The sequence below is a fragment of the Berghia stephanieae genome, chromosome 8, assembly GCF_034508935.2.
Source record: "Berghia stephanieae isolate SIO BIC M18660-M18661 chromosome 8, UCSD_Bste_1.3, whole genome shotgun sequence".
NCBI lineage: Eukaryota > Metazoa > Mollusca > Gastropoda > Nudibranchia > Aeolidiidae > Berghia > Berghia stephanieae.
The window spans coordinates 23,010,400-23,027,899 of NC_088367.1; the positions used below are offsets into that span (position 1 = coordinate 23,010,400).

The window sequence follows — 17,500 nt, forward strand, 5'->3', positions numbered from 1 at the left end:
AATCGGTCTGCATTGACCTGGAGGTCGAGCCGGTCATCTTGAGGTCTCAAGTTCGATCCCTAGTCTAGGCATTCCGATTTTTTTGGGATATTTTTTTTCTTGTATTTTTATTTCTGATTTGTCCGACACTGATTCAAAAACACCTTTTCAGATTTATCTCCACCTGCAACTACTACCAAGATGTGCCTCCTTTTCATAAAGAAAAAAAAGAACCTTTATGAATCAAACACTAAGTCCTTAGAGTTTCATTCATCGTGTTTTGTTGACAAAGGGGAAACCCGAAACGTTCCCATTATCTGTCTTCGTCTATTAAATTGAAGCTTACAATTAAATTCAATTCAATACTTATCTTTATTTTTTTTTCCTTCGAACTTCAAGCAGCAACATTTCCATAAAGAAAAAAACCCGGATAATTTTGGGTTGGCCGGCCTATGTACGCAATGGTGTAGTTATATCTGGTAAATTGTGAGTTATTAATCAACCCTTTATATTCGTACGCGTTTGACACATTGCCAGCACGTTCTTGTGCCAACTTGAACCTAATACTCACTTCAGTCCCAGCCATTGGATATAATATGTGCTCAATCATCTCAAATTGGTATTGAATCTGTAGTAACCAGATGCCAAAATGTTATATCAACTTTAACATGTTTAAAATACCACACAAACACCGTGATATTTTAGATTTTGTCATATCAATACTACATCCACTTATCAACGAAGCATGTAATCATAATCACATACTTTAGTTCTGTCTATAAATTTAACTTTTGTGCATTGAAATGACGTCGACATATAACCGATGTGTGGTGATGGTTTACATATTCTTGAAAGAAACAAACAGGCCAACTATATTACGACATGCATAATTCCGACCACATAGTCTCGTTAACCTAATTGGACAATGTTTCAGGATTGATTTGAGAATGAATGTATATGGCTGCCCTGTCTCTATGGACGCTTGCCGTGTATGTATGTATGTATGTATGTATGTATGTATGTATGTATGTATGTATGTATGTATGTATGTATGTATGTATGTATGTATGTATGTATGTATGTATGTATGTATGTATGTATGTATGTATGTATGTATATGTATGTATGTATGTATGTATGTATGTATGTATGTATGTATGTATGTATGTATGTATGTATGTATGTATGTATGTATGTATGTATGTATGTATGTATGTATGTATGTATGTATGTATGTATGTATGTATGTATGTATGTATGTATGTATGTATGTATGTATGTATGTATGTATGTATGTATGTATGTATGTATGTATGTATGTATGTATGTATGTATGTATGTATGTATGTATGTATGTATGTATGTATGTATGTATGTATGTATGTATGTATGTATGTATGTATGTGTGTGTGTATGTATGTATGTATGTATGTGTGTATGTATGTATGTATGTATGTATGTATGTATGTATGTATGTATGTATGTATGTATGTATGTATGTATGTATGTATGTATGTATGTATGTATGTATGTATGTATGTATGTATGTATGTGTGTATGTATGTATGTATGTATGTATGTATGTATGTATGTATGTATGTATGTATGTATGTATGTATGTATGTATGTATGTATGTATGTATGTATGTATGTATGTATGTATGTATGTATGTATGTATGTATGTATGTATGTATGTATGTATGTATGTATGTATGTAGTATGTATGTATGTATGTATGTAGTATGTATGTATGTATGTATGTATGTATGTATGTATGTATGTATGTATGTATGTATGTATGTATGTATGTATGTATGTATGTATGTATGTAGTATGTATGTATGTATGTATGTATGTTTTGTATGTATGTATGTATGTATGTATGTATGTATGTATGTATGTATGTATGTATGTATGTATGTATGTATGTATGTATGTATGTATGTATGTATGTATGTATGTATGTATGTATGTATGTATGTATGTATGTATGTATGTATGTATGTATGTATGTATGTATGTATGTATGTATGTATGTATGTATGTATGTATGTATGTTAGTATGTATGTATGTATGTATGTATGTATGTATGTATGTATGTATGTATGTATGTATGTATGTATGTATGTATGTATGTATGTATGTATGTATGTATGTATGTATGTATGTATGTATGTATGTATGTGTGTCTGTGTGTGTTACTAAGAGTGTGTTTGTCTGTTTCTAATATCCAGTAAGTAATTTCTTTCCATAAATCTCTGTCCAATGCAAGTGTTCTTAGCTTTTGAATGTCATCATGTGTGTTAAGGTTCTGAGGTAATTGGATGTTCCTTGTGTTGTTGAAATCGGTTCTTCGGTTGTTATTTCTAAATATATTTGATAAATTTTGAGATCTTGATTCAGTGTTGTTGGAAGTAAAGTTGGTGTACGCCCTCTGTATTTGGCTCCTTTTTTGAAGTAATCATCCATCGAGGTTTGTGCTGGAATATTTTCATCTCGTTGGAGCATGTGTCTGAACAGTTTCCATCTTTGCTGCTTTATTCGCGTACAGACTGGTTATACTCTGCATCTGTCATAAATATACTCAATACTGATTTTGTCTGGCCAATGTACCCCAATGACTCGTCTCAATTATTTGCAATGAAGGGAGTCCAAGGTGTCCAAATTCTTTTTTGTAAGACCCCACGCACCACAGTTGTACATAAGGATTGGCAGCCCTAGCACCTCGTAAAGGCGTATTCTTGTATTTTTATTAATGATGTTCTTTCGGTTCCAAACGTTGTGTTGTTTTCTGAATGCAACTTGAGCTTGAATTTTTCTCTGTTTAATGACTTCAATCTCATTAACCATTGATTTGATTTGACATGTGATTTAAAAAATGTAAACATAAAGTCGTGCATATGTTGTGGTATGAATAGGACCTGAAACACACAGTGATGAAAAGATTTCAGAGCAACAAAACAATTAGCATCATTAATTCACGAGGAGGGTCCATTCCAAAGTCGATAATGCGAGGAGTGTAAAGTGTTCGGAATACACTCACAGGAGGCATGGCAGCGATCTAAAAAATAAAATAAAGAGGGGGGGGGGGATTTGTACTTTTCGATATACTAGTGTCCTATTCAAAGGTAGCAAGCAATTGGTATTGCCTGTTAAACGGCAAAGAAAGCGGGATAAATTTAGTGAGAACTAATCACCCGATTGATGGTCTAAAATCAATAGCAAAGAGCTGAGCGACGTCGTCTTCATTTATTCTATAGACCAGTTTCGGACCTCTTTATCCAGGTTGTCCGTTAAAAAAAACCCAACTTGCGCTTTTATATAGCTCAATAACAACTAAACGTGCTCAAAACGCTTTACAAAGGATTCTTGGCCAACAGCAACACAAAACATAAAGAACGAGACATGACGCCTGTTAGGGATAATACAATTCTTTTCCGACAGAAATAACGCTGTTAACGGCCAGGTACTCATTTTACACATGATTACGGTGAGAGAATGTTAGTAAAGAGTCTTTTCCAAGGACCCAACTATGCAGCGAGCGAGGCTCGAACCTGGACTTTCCAATCCGAAAGCGAGTGTCATACCACAAGACCACATAGCCGCACGCAAAGCATTGAGCCGAGACAGAAATCTTTGAGAGCGACAAAGGTTTCAAATAGCAGCCGAAGCCCAATTGGATTCAATAGTCTGATGTCACGTCGCCCAGCAACGGCGGCCATCGCGGTTATAAACAAAGAAAATCGGTACTTTTTATTCTTCATGCTGGCTAGAACTTTTCATTTGTCTTGTGATCAGAATGTGTTAAAGTCATAACATGATCAGATTTTTAATGGGTTTTTTTCTTTCCTCTGGATACGTTTTTATGCTCGTGGGAGAAATATTTCATAAGGACGTCCGCCATTGTTCCGATAGTTTAGAGCCAGTTACTAAGTTACCATGCATCAGTATGAGGGAAGTGACGTTACGACTGTTGACGCGTATTACCGAATTTATTGAAATTGACTCAGTGCCCGAGAATAAATCAATTAGAGATAATTATAGTCTGCCATTAAAACCCTATTACCAGTTCCCAAAGTTTCCTGTCTGTATTTCAGTCTCGAATAAGACGTTACATATCAATTCAGTTGTGGTGACAAACTTATCCAGACCACAGGATGTGTCTAGATGAAAACTGCTTTTACTAATCGTTGCATAATTTGCGTAAATACACACCGTGTACTTAGTAGAGTATAAACTAAAAACATTCTTTTTTTTTCACAACAAATATGTGCGCTTTATAGCCTTGTGATAACCCACTTGCTTTATCATTGGTACTAGTAATCGACAAAAATATATTATTCCGTTGGTTCCAGAGAGAGTATTTCCATAACAATAATGGGTAAATAACAGCTTTGGTTATCAAACCCGTAAATAAGTCCACATCGATCAAAATAAATCCTTACATTGAGGAGAGTGAATTTGTTTCTTACTTAAACTTTAAAAAATGTAAATTAAATAGATGTTCTATATCACATCAAATAGCATACATCTTATAAATAAAATAAATAAAAATAAAATTCTCTTTATTCCCTATTCCCATAGGGGAAATTTGTCTCTCGGGTCTATTCCAAGGGAAGACAGGAATATCCCAGGCGTCAGCCGCAATGTAGCGCCGCAAATCGAGTTAGGGCGAGGTGACTTGCTTAAGGCCTCACAGCGCAGCGGCGGGTGATCGAGCTCGGTACCTTTCGGGTCTCGAAGCAAAGACCGTCCCGCTGAGCCACGCTGTCCCCACCTAAACCATCTAATATTATAGTCCATCAAGTAAAGGGTTATTTAGGCCGACTGACCTTTGAGTACCCCGTGTATTCAAATTGGATTCAATAGTCTGATGTCACGTCCGCCCAGCAACCAGCAGTTTGGTTCTAAACAAAGAAAATCGGTACATTTTATTCTTCATGCTGGCTAGAACTTTTTCACATGTCATGTGATCAGAATGTATAAAAGTCAAAACATGATCAGATTTACAATGTTTTTCTCCTCTGGATACACTTTTATGCACTTTTATATAAGGGCGTCGTCCGCCATTGTTCCGATAGTTTAGAACCAGTTACTAAGTTACTGTGCGTCTTTACGAGGGAAGTAACGTCACGACTGTTGAAGCCTATTCAATCATATTATATCGGAAATTTATCATTTCTTTAACAAGCATTATTTTAATTTGTCTACAGAAGTAGCTTTTTTCTTTTTACAATTTTGTTCATAAAAACATACCCCCTTTATGGTATTTTTTTATTTGTCAGTAAAGATTCTAAACCGGTCCCCTCTGGTAATTTTAGTACTACTCGTATCTAGATAGAATTTTTAAAAAATACATTAAAAAATCAGAACAATCCAAGTCAATTTCATGATGGACCAACTTGTACACTTGAAATATGTTTTTTTCCTCTCTTTAAGTGTTACTATACTTATCCCTCTCCTAACCACCTAGAGTAACATCGTCACATTTGTTACGACACAACATAAATTTTTTCTTTTTCAGATTTAGTTTGTACATCACAAACTATGAAGAATGATCTTTGTTGGATTAATAAGAACATAAAGTTGTCTTCTAGAGAGCTTTTTTGAGTTTAAAGAATCAATTTTTCTGCTGGGTAAGCCTGTTATTTTGGGAAAATACTGAAAATGATCGGTAAGGAGAGAGTTAACTGCTAGAAGTCGTGGACTGTAAAAAAAAGTACCTAATAAACAAAGATAATAATCAGCTTCAAAAGAAAAAAAGTATCAAAATACCAAACAGGGAACGTTTCGGACTCAAAACCCTTCTTCTGCCAACAACAAAAACAATTTTAAAAAACATAAATAGATAGATCGAAGTTGACGTCACGTCGGCCTTTGTTATTGTTTTTAGCCATCCGCGTTTATGAGTAATTCTCACTAAACTGTATTAACCAGGCTATTAACGTCTAAGGTTACACATAGTTTTTTTGTGTTGGTTCCTTATACTTCCGGATGGCAATGTTGTGAGCTTCTCAGCCAAGCGAATACTATCTATACATTACGTTAAAAATCAAAAAGACTGTCACTTTTTTTTTTTGAGAGATGAAATGGACTAGCCAACCATTTTGACCTATAATCACTTTTGTAATTACAGTTTTATAAACCATGATACCTAATTGACCGGCTGGTTGGCATATCTGAATTCACTATCGACTTATAGATAGTTCGAAGTTGACGTCACTCAGGTCTTTGTTATTGTTTTTTGCCATCCGCGTTCATGAGTAATTCTCACTAAACTGTATTAACCAGACTATAAACGTTCATGGTTACACACAGTTTTGTGTGTTGGTCCGTTATACTTCCGGATGGCAATGTTATGAGCTTCTTAGCCAAGCGCATACTATCTATAGATAGAATGAAGTTGACGTCACTCGGGTCTTTATTATTGTTTTTTTGCCACCCATGTTTATGAGTAATACTCACTTAACTGTATTATGCAGACTATACAAGTTCATGGTTACACAGAGTTGTGTGCTGGTCCGATATACTTTCGGATGGCAATGTTGTGAGCTTCTTAGCCAAGTGCATACTATCTATAAACGCGTTGTTAAAAGAAGTCACGTGATTTCATCTTTTGATGTTAGCCATCTTGAACTAACCTCGTACGTAGTTTGAACACCTCTTAAATATAATGTTATATCTATCTTCTTGTAAAGTATTTTGAGCGCGTTTAGTGGATGTTGTGCTATCTATAACCATGCTTAATTTTTAAAAGGTAAATTTCACGTACAAAACAACTGCTGATTGCTTCGTTCAAGTTTATTTTCGTATAGTATCAGAAATTATATTTTCTCGCTATTCTAACATAAATATCTGTCAATCACCAATCGTATTAAAAACTTTATAAAAGACAATAAGCATTTATACATAGCAATAACCAATTGACGCTGTTAGGCGATATTACAATATATTTCAAGTCAGAAACAAAGCTGTCAATGGCTAGGTACCCGTTTTACATCTGATTACATTGTGAGAATGTGAGTAAAGAGCCTTTTACAGATACTGAATAATGCTCAGCGGGGGGGGGGGGGGGGGGGGGGGGGGGGGGGGGGGGGGGGGGGGGGGACCCTTTCGGTCCGAAGACGAGTATCATACCTCACTTAGCCGAACACTAAAAAAAAAATGATTTTGACACGACCTGTCAATAGAACAGGATATCAAATTATAATGAAAATATTTCTACATGGCTAACAATAGGTGTAGGAAATGAGAATGTTGTGTATTCAATGTATTGTTTAATTCTTATCAACGTGAGCAGAGACCGTACCATTGAATTAATCTAAACATGCATTGTTAGCTTTCATTGAACATGTAAAAATAATACAATATTGAGAAGGTATTGAATTGTTTTCTTTCAATTGCAATGCTCAGTGGTCCCGATAACTCGGATGTTGAGCTCACACTTCGTATCCAAAACAAAGCATGCTATTATCCGTTTCATGCTATAGAAATCAAGACAAACTCTGGCTCCATGCGCCCAATGGCTCTGAAGGAGACATAATAATGTATACGATAATGGTGGATATTTATATTTAATTTGGCCATACTCCTCTTGTAAACACTGGTTTATATATATATATGTGTGTGTGTGCGTGTGTGCGTGTAAGTAAGGACACTCCATTATATTTTGTCAGAACGATCGTTTCAGTACTGTTCAACGTTACTGTACAACGAGCTTGAGTCTCAATAGGAAATAGTTTTTTTTTTCAAACCTGTTGTTAGGCTATCTTGTGTTGACAACGCCTCTCGGTCGTCCTACGAATACTGCTCACCATGGTTATATTAAACCACCGCGGCCGCAAAGCGTCCCTTGTTATCCTTCACACAATGCAGGGTTAATAGTATGAGATCGGGGCCGGAAAATAGCAAGGTCTTGTGCATGTTACTGTACTTGTGTAAGTCCGTAATTGGGTGACCAAAATCATTGCATAGAGAAGGCAGGTTATGTAATGACAGTCCGATCTAAAAGAGACCAGTATATATCACAGAACAGAAAAGGCAGATCTGTTACCATGAATATTGTGTCCCAATAAAGTATAAACACAGAGAGGCCTAAACTGTGTTATACAATATTCCATACTGGCCGATTCGGTGACAAATTAAGTATAACACAGAGAAGGCTAAAACGGTGTTATCAAAATATTAAATGCTGGCCGGTGACAACTTAAAAAGCGACATTGTATTTCGTCAGAACAATCACTTCTTCTTCTTCTTCTTCTTCTTCTTCTTCTTCTTCTTCTTCTTCTTCTTCTTCTTCTTCTTCTTCTTCTTCTTCTTCTTCTTCTTCCTTAATTTGCAAACCACCTCTGATGTATTATCGGAAATGTAGTTGTCTTAATATTTTACGTCTCGGGATGTTTTTGTGTGCATAGCAGTGAATGGGGAACAATGCGGGCACCGTTGTTTTGGAGTCGTAGTATTCGTTCAATAGAATTCAATAGTCTGATGTCACGTCGGCCCAGCAACCAGCAGCTTAGTTCTAAACAAAGAAAATCGGTACATTTATTCTTCAAAGTGGCTTGATCTTTTCCACATGTCATGTGATCAGAATGTATAAAAGTCAAAACATGATGATATTTATAATGTTTTTCTCCTCTGTATACTCTTTTATGCTCATCGGAGAAGTATTTCATAAGAGCGTCCGCCATTGTTACGATAGTTTAGAACCAGTTACTAAGTTACCATTAGTCATTACGAGGGAATTGACGTCACGACTGTTGAACACTATTAAGAAGTACAAAAATTAGAGAATTACAATGGTCCAGCTTTGAAAATATTAAAGAAGTTACTAAATTGATGTTGGTTCATCTTTTAACATAAGGTTGGACATTGCTAAAATCTCTCAAAACGGAAAGAATAGTGCGCTATATCAATGTTCATTTTTTTCTTCTTTTAATTCACAAATGGCTTTGATAATTTATTCATTGCTTGATTTGTTTTTGGGGTTACGATGTTTATACAACCATCAAAATGAGATGCATGGGCATTATTCATTATTTTAGTCTTGTAATGATGGTCGAAAAATGGCTTTTTTCTGTTAAAACAAAGAAATGATGAGTTGTCTGGAATACCTTTTCCTGGATTGGAATAAGGTTACACCGACGTGTACTTATTTGCAGGTCAGATAACCCAAAATGTTATGGAATCATTGTTTTAATGGAAGAACTCCAAAAGCAAAATGCGAAAAAAAATGTTGTTCATTACACCAATGTTGCAACATAATTGTTTTCTGTTATCAAATCTACAAATATGTGACTCCTCGTCTCAAAACGGTATTATGTCTGGATTTTTAAAATGCTGAATATTGAATTTATAGCCAGACATTTCAAACCTGGGTTGAGTTTGTATGTTTTATTGAGGAGAATGAATATCATATCTTAGTGTGCTGAATACCAATAATTCAGAATTTTGACCAGTTTAGCTTTAATAATTTGACTTTTTAGCACCTGGTTCATCCCGACATAATACCGTTTTGAGACGATGGGTCACATATTACATGTCTAAGTCGAATCACAACAATAGGATTCAGTAGTCTGATGTCACGCCTCCAGGCAACGGCGGCCATCTTGGTTCTAAACAAAGAAAATCATTACTTTTTATTCTTCATGCTGGCTAGAAGTTTTCATTCCCTTTTCCTATGCCTTTTGATTAAAATGTGTAAAAGTCAAAACATGATCAAGTTTATGTTTTTTTTTCCCCTCTGGATACGCTTTTTATGCTCGCCGGAGAAATATTTCATACGGGCGTCCGCCATTGTTCCGATAGTTTAGAGCCAGTGTTGCTAAGTTACCATGCGTCATTAGGAAGGAAGTGACAGTACGACTATTGAATCCTATTCGGGTCACCCAGTCGTGCCATTATCTGCGATCTACAAGTTACCCTTCAACCACGGCTAAAATAATTATGAACGAAGAAAATTGTTATCAAATTCAAATTTTATTGAATTGTTATTAATGATTAATGTACTCGTATAATATAAGCCAGAAGTAATTAGTACAGCTCATAAACACACAACGCAATATTCTCTTTCATCCATAGAGCAATCTGTTAGAATACAAAATATTCCCTGTCCATCATGCGTTAATAAAAAGCATTGGAAAATGAGTGGCTAGGGCATTCCAAATTCCGCGACTTTCAGATAACACAATTTTTACGGGTTTCAATTTGTCTAACTGCTTGATTCCTGCTTTTAAAAATAAAGTAAGGGGGAATGGGGAGATAACTACTTTACGATATTATTTATAATATATCTGACTCCAATTATAGTAATATGATTAACTTTTGACATCTGCTCTCATCATCACTTTTTCAACCCCCCCCCCCCCCCCCCCACACACACACACACAAACACATTATATAGACCTTGATCAAAAACATAAAATAGTATCAAAACAATTAATGATATGTGTTAAAGTAAAATACTCTCCAGTTGAGCCCGCCAGTCCAACCCCCAAAGCTATGTGTGACCTTAAATGTGCTATAATATTTTGTTTGATCGAATTTCATGAAAACTAATCACCAACTGATGTCTAAAAATAATTTTGAAAATAGCCCAGTGAGGTCAATTTTATCTCTGAGATAGCATCCCAAAAGAAATAAATGGAAAAAAAGGAATAAGAAGGAATAAAGGAAATTACTGATTTTCAAAAATTAATTTTCTAAGTGCTAGTTTTTGCATATAAATTACCCGAAACCACAAGATCATTCAATAACCAATGTACAATATGTATATTATTTTTATTCACGGGTAAAGTCGCACACTCATCACTTTCAATAACAAGAAAAACAACAACAACAACATCAACAACAACAACAACAGTAAAAAAAATAACAACAAATAAACAAACCAATGCGATGATTTTCGCAATGCACACCGACTGCCTTATTACGTAAAAGTCACATCATCATCAAGTTAAAATAAAGAAGAATATCTTGTGACGTAGGTACAATATTTAAAAATACTGACGTCACAAGAAATTTCCCTCTCATTAGCTAGCTGAGTGTGTGATATTTAAGTTATACGGTCAATTAATTATGTTTGAAAAAAAGATGGCTAATGTTTAATTTATGCCTTAGTCTTAGCAAAACCAACTCTGTTTGCCATCATATCAAACTGGGTGTAGTATGCTCCGATAAACACATCGCCGAGAATCCATAAGGGACCACGAGGTGGGGGTACATCCAATGTTGAGAACCCACTGAGGCACTGTGTCACTCCTTGTTGGCTCACCTAAAAAATTTAAAAGCAAAACAAAAAAAAAGTAGAGTATGTATATAGAGCAATATCCACTAAACGTGCTCAAAGCGCTTTACAAAGGGTCCCTGGCCAATAGCAACACGTATATATAGAAAGAGACATGCCGTCTGCTAGGCGATATTACATCTTTTTTTCCGACAGAGACAACGCTGTTAACGGCCGGGTACTCATTTTACACATGAGTACGGTGAGAGAATGTGAGTAAAGAGCCTTTTCCAAGGACAACAAGAGAGAGAGAGAGAGAGAGAGAGAGAGAGAGAGAGAGAGAGAGAGAGAGAGAGAGAGAGAGAGAGAGAGATAGCAGTTGGGCACATCGAATATTTATGAAATGTTGAAACTTGGTTTTAACCAGTTTACTGCTGTACTCTATCTAGAAAGACACGTATTTAAACTTTGGCCAGAAAACTCGATCTTTAAATATCGATCGATTTAAATTAACATCACCTTGGCAAAGGCTCTCAGGTTTGAGAGTATTTTTGCCAAGATGATGGCCATTTAAATCGATCGATATTTGAGGAACGATTTTCTGGCCACATTTTAAATACGTGTCTTTCTAGTGCACGGCAGTTAACAGGTTAAAGTTTTTTTTTAAAAAATGACCAGAAATATAAAAGTCTATAGTCCCTTTCACAACCCGTGCACATGCGTTGACGTCGATGTCTTCACAACCTTCTGATTGATTTTTAATGAGAATTGGCTCGAACACTAGAATTGTTAGTGATATTAAGCCGATTTTTTTCATTGGTTAGAGTACGGGGATTATGTCTTTGTGAAAGGTATTTCTCCTCGTCCTATCGAAGACGGGCGTAACAATTTAGAGGACCCCCCCCCCCTCCTCCTTGTTTTTTCAAATCAATATCTTTATCAAAAAATGTATAAGCACCTAACTGGCTGTTTGTGTGGTCCAATATATTACATGCCTGCTGTCACCCAAAGAAGGGATAAATTATACACGATATAAGCTTTTCTTTCAACACTGTTAAACACTATATAAATATCTATTGTTACACTATTTGAAACAACCCGAAATTATTTGCTAAGCTACGCTACTGAATGCAGCTTTGTTGTGAATGTTTTCCCCACGAGAAATAGAATCAACACACCATTACTGTAAACATATTAAAGTTTGAGTCATAGTTTATTGCAAACAATGAAAATATTAAAGGAATTCGGCATTATGAGAAAACTGTTTGGTCTATCACTGTCGGTATTCAAAATTCGTTATGGCACTTAACATATATGTCCCCATGCAAAATTTCACGGCACCACATTTCGTAACTGTGGAGTAATTTGCGATATTCTGTGCGCACGAGACTTGGAACGGACTATATTACGTTATTGACGAAATAAGTAACTCTAGCTATTGTCTCTAATAAAAATCATTAGCTTCACCCAAATTCATCTATATTCTGTCCAAAGAGTAGCAGGCAATTGTTATTTTCCGTTTCAGACTATAGATACTGGAATAAACTCCGGCTCCGTGGGCCTAATGGCTCTGTGTGGACTACTTTTTTTTTTTTTTAATCGGATTCTATTTTTGCGTTCAGCGGTATTTAAGTTCCACGATGGAATCACTCCAGCGACCAAAATAGTAGCTTCTTGCCAGGACTATTTAATTATTCTGCAGCCGGAACGTCGGTAAATCATGGGTAAGATGTCTGGGCGTGTAACAAAATCAAGCAATGTTGAGCATGGTTGAAAAAAATCCCAAAATTCTGGCTGTAATATTGTGTGTAGTGTATCTTACAGTCGTCCTATTCCACTCGTGTTAGTGTATCTTGGTATGACACGTCACACTCTTCCTATTCGACTTGTGTTAGTGTATCTTGGTATGACACGTCACACTCTTTCTATTCGACTCGTGTTAGTGTATCTTGGTATGACACGTCACACTCTTCCTATTCGACTCGTGTTAGTGTATCTTGGTATGACACGTCACACTCTTCCTATTCGACTCGTGTTAGTGTATCTTGGTATGACACGTCACACTCTTCCTATTCGACTCGTGTTAGTGTATCTTGGTATGACACGTCACACTCTTCCTATTCGACTCGTGTTAGTGTATCTTGGTATGACACGTCACACTCTTCCTATTCGACTCGTGTTAGTGTACTTGGTATGACACGTCACACTCTTCCTATTCAACTCATGTTTGTGTATCTTGGTAAGACACTTCACACTCTTCCTATTCGACTCGTGTTTGTATCTCTTGGTAAGACACTTTAAACTCGCCCTATTCGACTCGATTGAGTTTGAATTATTAGATAGCTATAAGCAGTGATGGGTATTGTAAGGCAGCTATTATTAGTACACAAAGAAATCCTAAAAAGCGACTTACTGCTGCATTAAAAAAGAAATTTGTTTACACACGGCCTCTTGAGACACATTGAACGTGGGAAATAATGTGGAAATGCGCTTGATAAATGTTCATATTTACCTTGAGGACGTACTGGTCTGGTGTCAGGGAAAAGCTGGTGCCACCGATCTCAAAGCTGACGTTTGGCAATGAGGGGATTTGGCTGCAGTCAATGATGTACTGAATGAGAATAAATATGGGCGTTGGTTAAAATATAGATAGCATGTGTTTGGCTAAGAAGCTATCAACATTGCCATCCGGAAGTATAACGGACCAACACACACAAGTATGTGTAAACTAGAACATTTATAGTCTGGTTAATACACTTTTGTGAGAATTACGCACAAACGCGGATGGCAAAAAAAAAAAAACAACAAAAAAACAATAACAAAGACCTGAGTGACGTCATCTTCGTTCTATCTATACACTTGTATTTCAATGAGATACACATGTACTAAACAAATGTGATTTTTGCGTGCCCAGTTGAAAACCACAAATTGCCTCTTAACTTAGATATTTTTATTTAAAGGTCGAGGCATTGCAACAGGTTGCTTCTTTCTTTTAATAGCAGAAAATGAAGTGAGTACTGGTGGATGGCGTGGACTGCATCGCGTCCCTCTCACGGCCAGGCGGAGTTGTCGTATCAGTAAGGTCGTGGGTTCGAGCTCCCATCGCCGCACAATTGTTATTCTCTATTTTCTTCTGGCACTTTTCTACTCACTTCATTTTCTGTTTTTATCAACATAAGGACCTGCTCCACTCATTTTTCCGAATTAATTTTCTTTCCTTTTTCCTTATTATTAAAAAGAAAATAAAAGCAGTGTTCCTTTGTGCAGGATGTATGATTCTCGCCAAATAAGTGAATCCAAACCTGCAAGAGCCTGTGGACTGTAAACTGTATTAATAATAAAAAAGGGATGTTCGAAATTAAAACCCTTCCTCGGTCAACAGTTAAAACGATAAGGGTTCACCCACACGGAGACTGACTCCGACGACCCGGCACTGCCAACCTCTGCCGTCTTCCGGATAAAGACGTCGGGCACGGGCAAAATACTAATAATAAGGAAAAATCCGTTAGACCCATACCAAGTTCGTCTTTATCCGGAAGACGGCAGAGGACGGCAGTGCCGGGTCGTCGGAGTCAGTCTCCGGTGTGGGTCAGCCCTAATTTCAGGTTGTCGGGAGAATATTGGCCAGAAAACCCGTATTTCAAAAATTAATCGATTAAAATTACCCTCATCTTGTTAAAAACTCTCAAACCTGGGATGTCTTGTCTTGATGGCCATTTTAATCTATCGATATTTTAAGGAAGGTGTTTCCTGCAAGTGATGCATTGCGTTTTTCCAAAAAGCTCATAAATATCATCCGCCAGCCAGAAATAACGTACTAACACACAAACCTATGTGTAACTTTGAACGTTTATAGTCTGATTGATAGAATTTAGTGAAAACTACTCATACAAAAAGGCTGACTAAAAACAATAAAAAAGAGGTGAGTGACGTCAACTTTGATCTATTTATAGATAGTATGCGCTTGGCTAAGGAGTTCCCAGAATTGCCATCCGGAAGTAAAACGGACTATCCCACAAAACTTTGTGTAACCATGATCGTTTATATCAGGTTAATACAGTTTAGTGAGAATTACTCATAAACGCGGATGGCAACCCCCCCCCCCCCCCCCCCCCCCCCCCCCCCCCCCCAAAAAAAAAAAAAAAAAAAAAAACATAAAAAAAAAAAAAAAAAAAAAAAAAACATAAAAAAGACCCGAGTGACGTATACTTCGAGCTATCTATAGATAGAACGAAGATGACGTCTCTCAAATGACGCCTTTGTCATTGTATTTTGCAATCCATGTCTGTGAGCAATTCTCAATGAACTGTATTAACCAGACTATAAACGTTTAAGGTTATAAATAGCTATGTGTGTTGATCCGTTGTACTTTCGGATGGCAATGTTGGGAGCTTCTTAGCCAAGCGAACTCTATCTATAGATAGTATGCGCTTGGCTAAGAAGCTCAGAACATTGCCATCCGGAAGTATAACGGACCAACACACTAAACTATGTGTAACTTTAAACTTGTATAGTCTGGTTAATATAGTTTAGTGAGAATTATTCATAAACGCAGATGGCAAAAAGCAATAACAAAGACCTGGGTGACGTCAACTTCGTTCTATCTATATGTTTAAAATGTTTATTTGAGATATTGGTAACTCGACAACCATACATATCTATAAATAGACCTACCTCTCCAGCAGTCAAAGGTTTTGCCCCGATGGCAGTATTCAATTTGGTAATTTCAGCAGTTGGTCCAGTTAGAAGAGAAGTACCTGTGTCGGCAATAGCGTTGCATCCACCCTTGCAGAATGACATTGGGGTCTTAGTGTTGACAGTTACTCTGGGAATATTAGACCGTTTGATTATGTCGAAGTGTAAATCGTGATCCTATGCTTTCACTTCTAAGAGTGTGGTCTTGTGGTATGACACTCGCCTTCAGTCCTGGCTTTGAGCGGTGCACTGTTGAGTCCTTGGAAAATGCTCTTTACTCTCATTCTCTTATCGTTCTCAGGTGTAAAATGAACTCATGTCCTTAAACAGCACTGTCCTTGTCCCAAAATAAATTGCAATATCGCCTAATAGGCGTCATGTCTCGTCCTACATGTTAAGTGTTGCTTTTGGCTATGGACCATTGTAAAGCGCTTTGAGCACGTTAAGTGGATTTTGCGCTATATAAACGCTATGTTTTTTTTTATATACTTGCTTTATGTAAAACATTTCAAAGGGGAAGGTTAATATATCTCATTAATTTGTTAAGAAAGATAATACCATAATAAAAGATCTAAAGCGAACTATTTCCCTTCCAATGATGATTCCTCGCTAGGACCTGGTCGAAACCAAATCATTTAAGTTTAAGCCAATTAAAAAGTCACAAGGAAGCGGAGCGATTACTTCAGATGGATGGAAGAGGGAGGAAGAATTGAAGTAGTTTAGAAAAATACATTGCAGGAATCATTACCGTGCTCGTATGAACAGGCGGTGGAAGAGATTGGCGCGAATATATCGATGATGATGATAATGGAGCTGGTGGCGATGATGGTGAGGATGATGATGATGATGATGATGATGACGACGACGATGATGATGATGATGATGATGATGATGATGATGATGATGATAATGATGATGATGATGATGTTGATGATGTTGATGATGATGATGGTGATGATAATCTCTCACATTTTAATAAATAAAGTTTTCTAATAGAGATGCGTGAGATCGAGCCTTACCCGTCCATTTTGAACTGCCAATAGCCTTTAGTGGTTACATTGACGTAAGTAAAATTGCCAGTGTATTTGGTTGCGTCAGATCCACCAAAAGTGATCTCACCGCCATCTTGAGCATCGGGATTCCTGAAATTTCAATATTAAAAGAGACTTTCCTCTGTCAATTTCAAAGTTTGATTGTTTTTTTTTAAACTTGAACATTTATGAGCACTGAATACACTTAATGGTCCACATGTCGAGTTGGTGAATACAAGGTGCTTTTGGGACTTTCCTATGAAATTCGGTATTTCCAAAGATAATAATATTTTTGACAATTCAATATTTTTACAGATCATATTTAGAGTTCAATAGATTGTTTGAGCGTGTTAGCGCATCTTCTTTCTGGCTGTAACTTAGCAGATTTTGATAGTCACCTCCTCAAACAATGTGTTAAAAATTGAAATTGGAACCACAATATTCATTGCAGTGTCTTTATATGGAAAATGTTCAGATGAATTTTATTTAATGTACGGGGTACCCCAGGGATCTGTCCTAGGGCCTATTGTTTTTACAATGTATGCACAGCCTCTTTCTAAATTTTTTAA

The 17,500-nt window shown here is 36.5% G+C and overlaps 1 protein-coding gene across 1 annotated transcript in view; it reads right to left on the reverse strand.

Annotated features, from left to right (window-relative positions):
- Nucleotides 1-9,940: 9,940 nt before the first annotated feature.
- Nucleotides 9,941-17,500, reverse strand: part of LOC144978387 (lysosomal aspartic protease-like) — a 24,919-nt gene continuing 17,359 nt past the window's right edge. Inside the window, exons 7-10 of the mRNA XM_078924348.1 lie at nt 16,920-17,042; nt 15,880-16,030; nt 13,718-13,816; nt 9,941-11,253 (exon numbers count right to left, since the gene is read on the reverse strand). Coding sequence (XP_078780474.1) covers nt 11,089-11,253; nt 13,718-13,816; nt 15,880-16,030; nt 16,920-17,042 — 538 coding nt within the window. The 3' untranslated portion in view covers nt 9,941-11,088. The remainder of the gene's footprint in view (nt 11,254-13,717; nt 13,817-15,879; nt 16,031-16,919; nt 17,043-17,500) is intronic.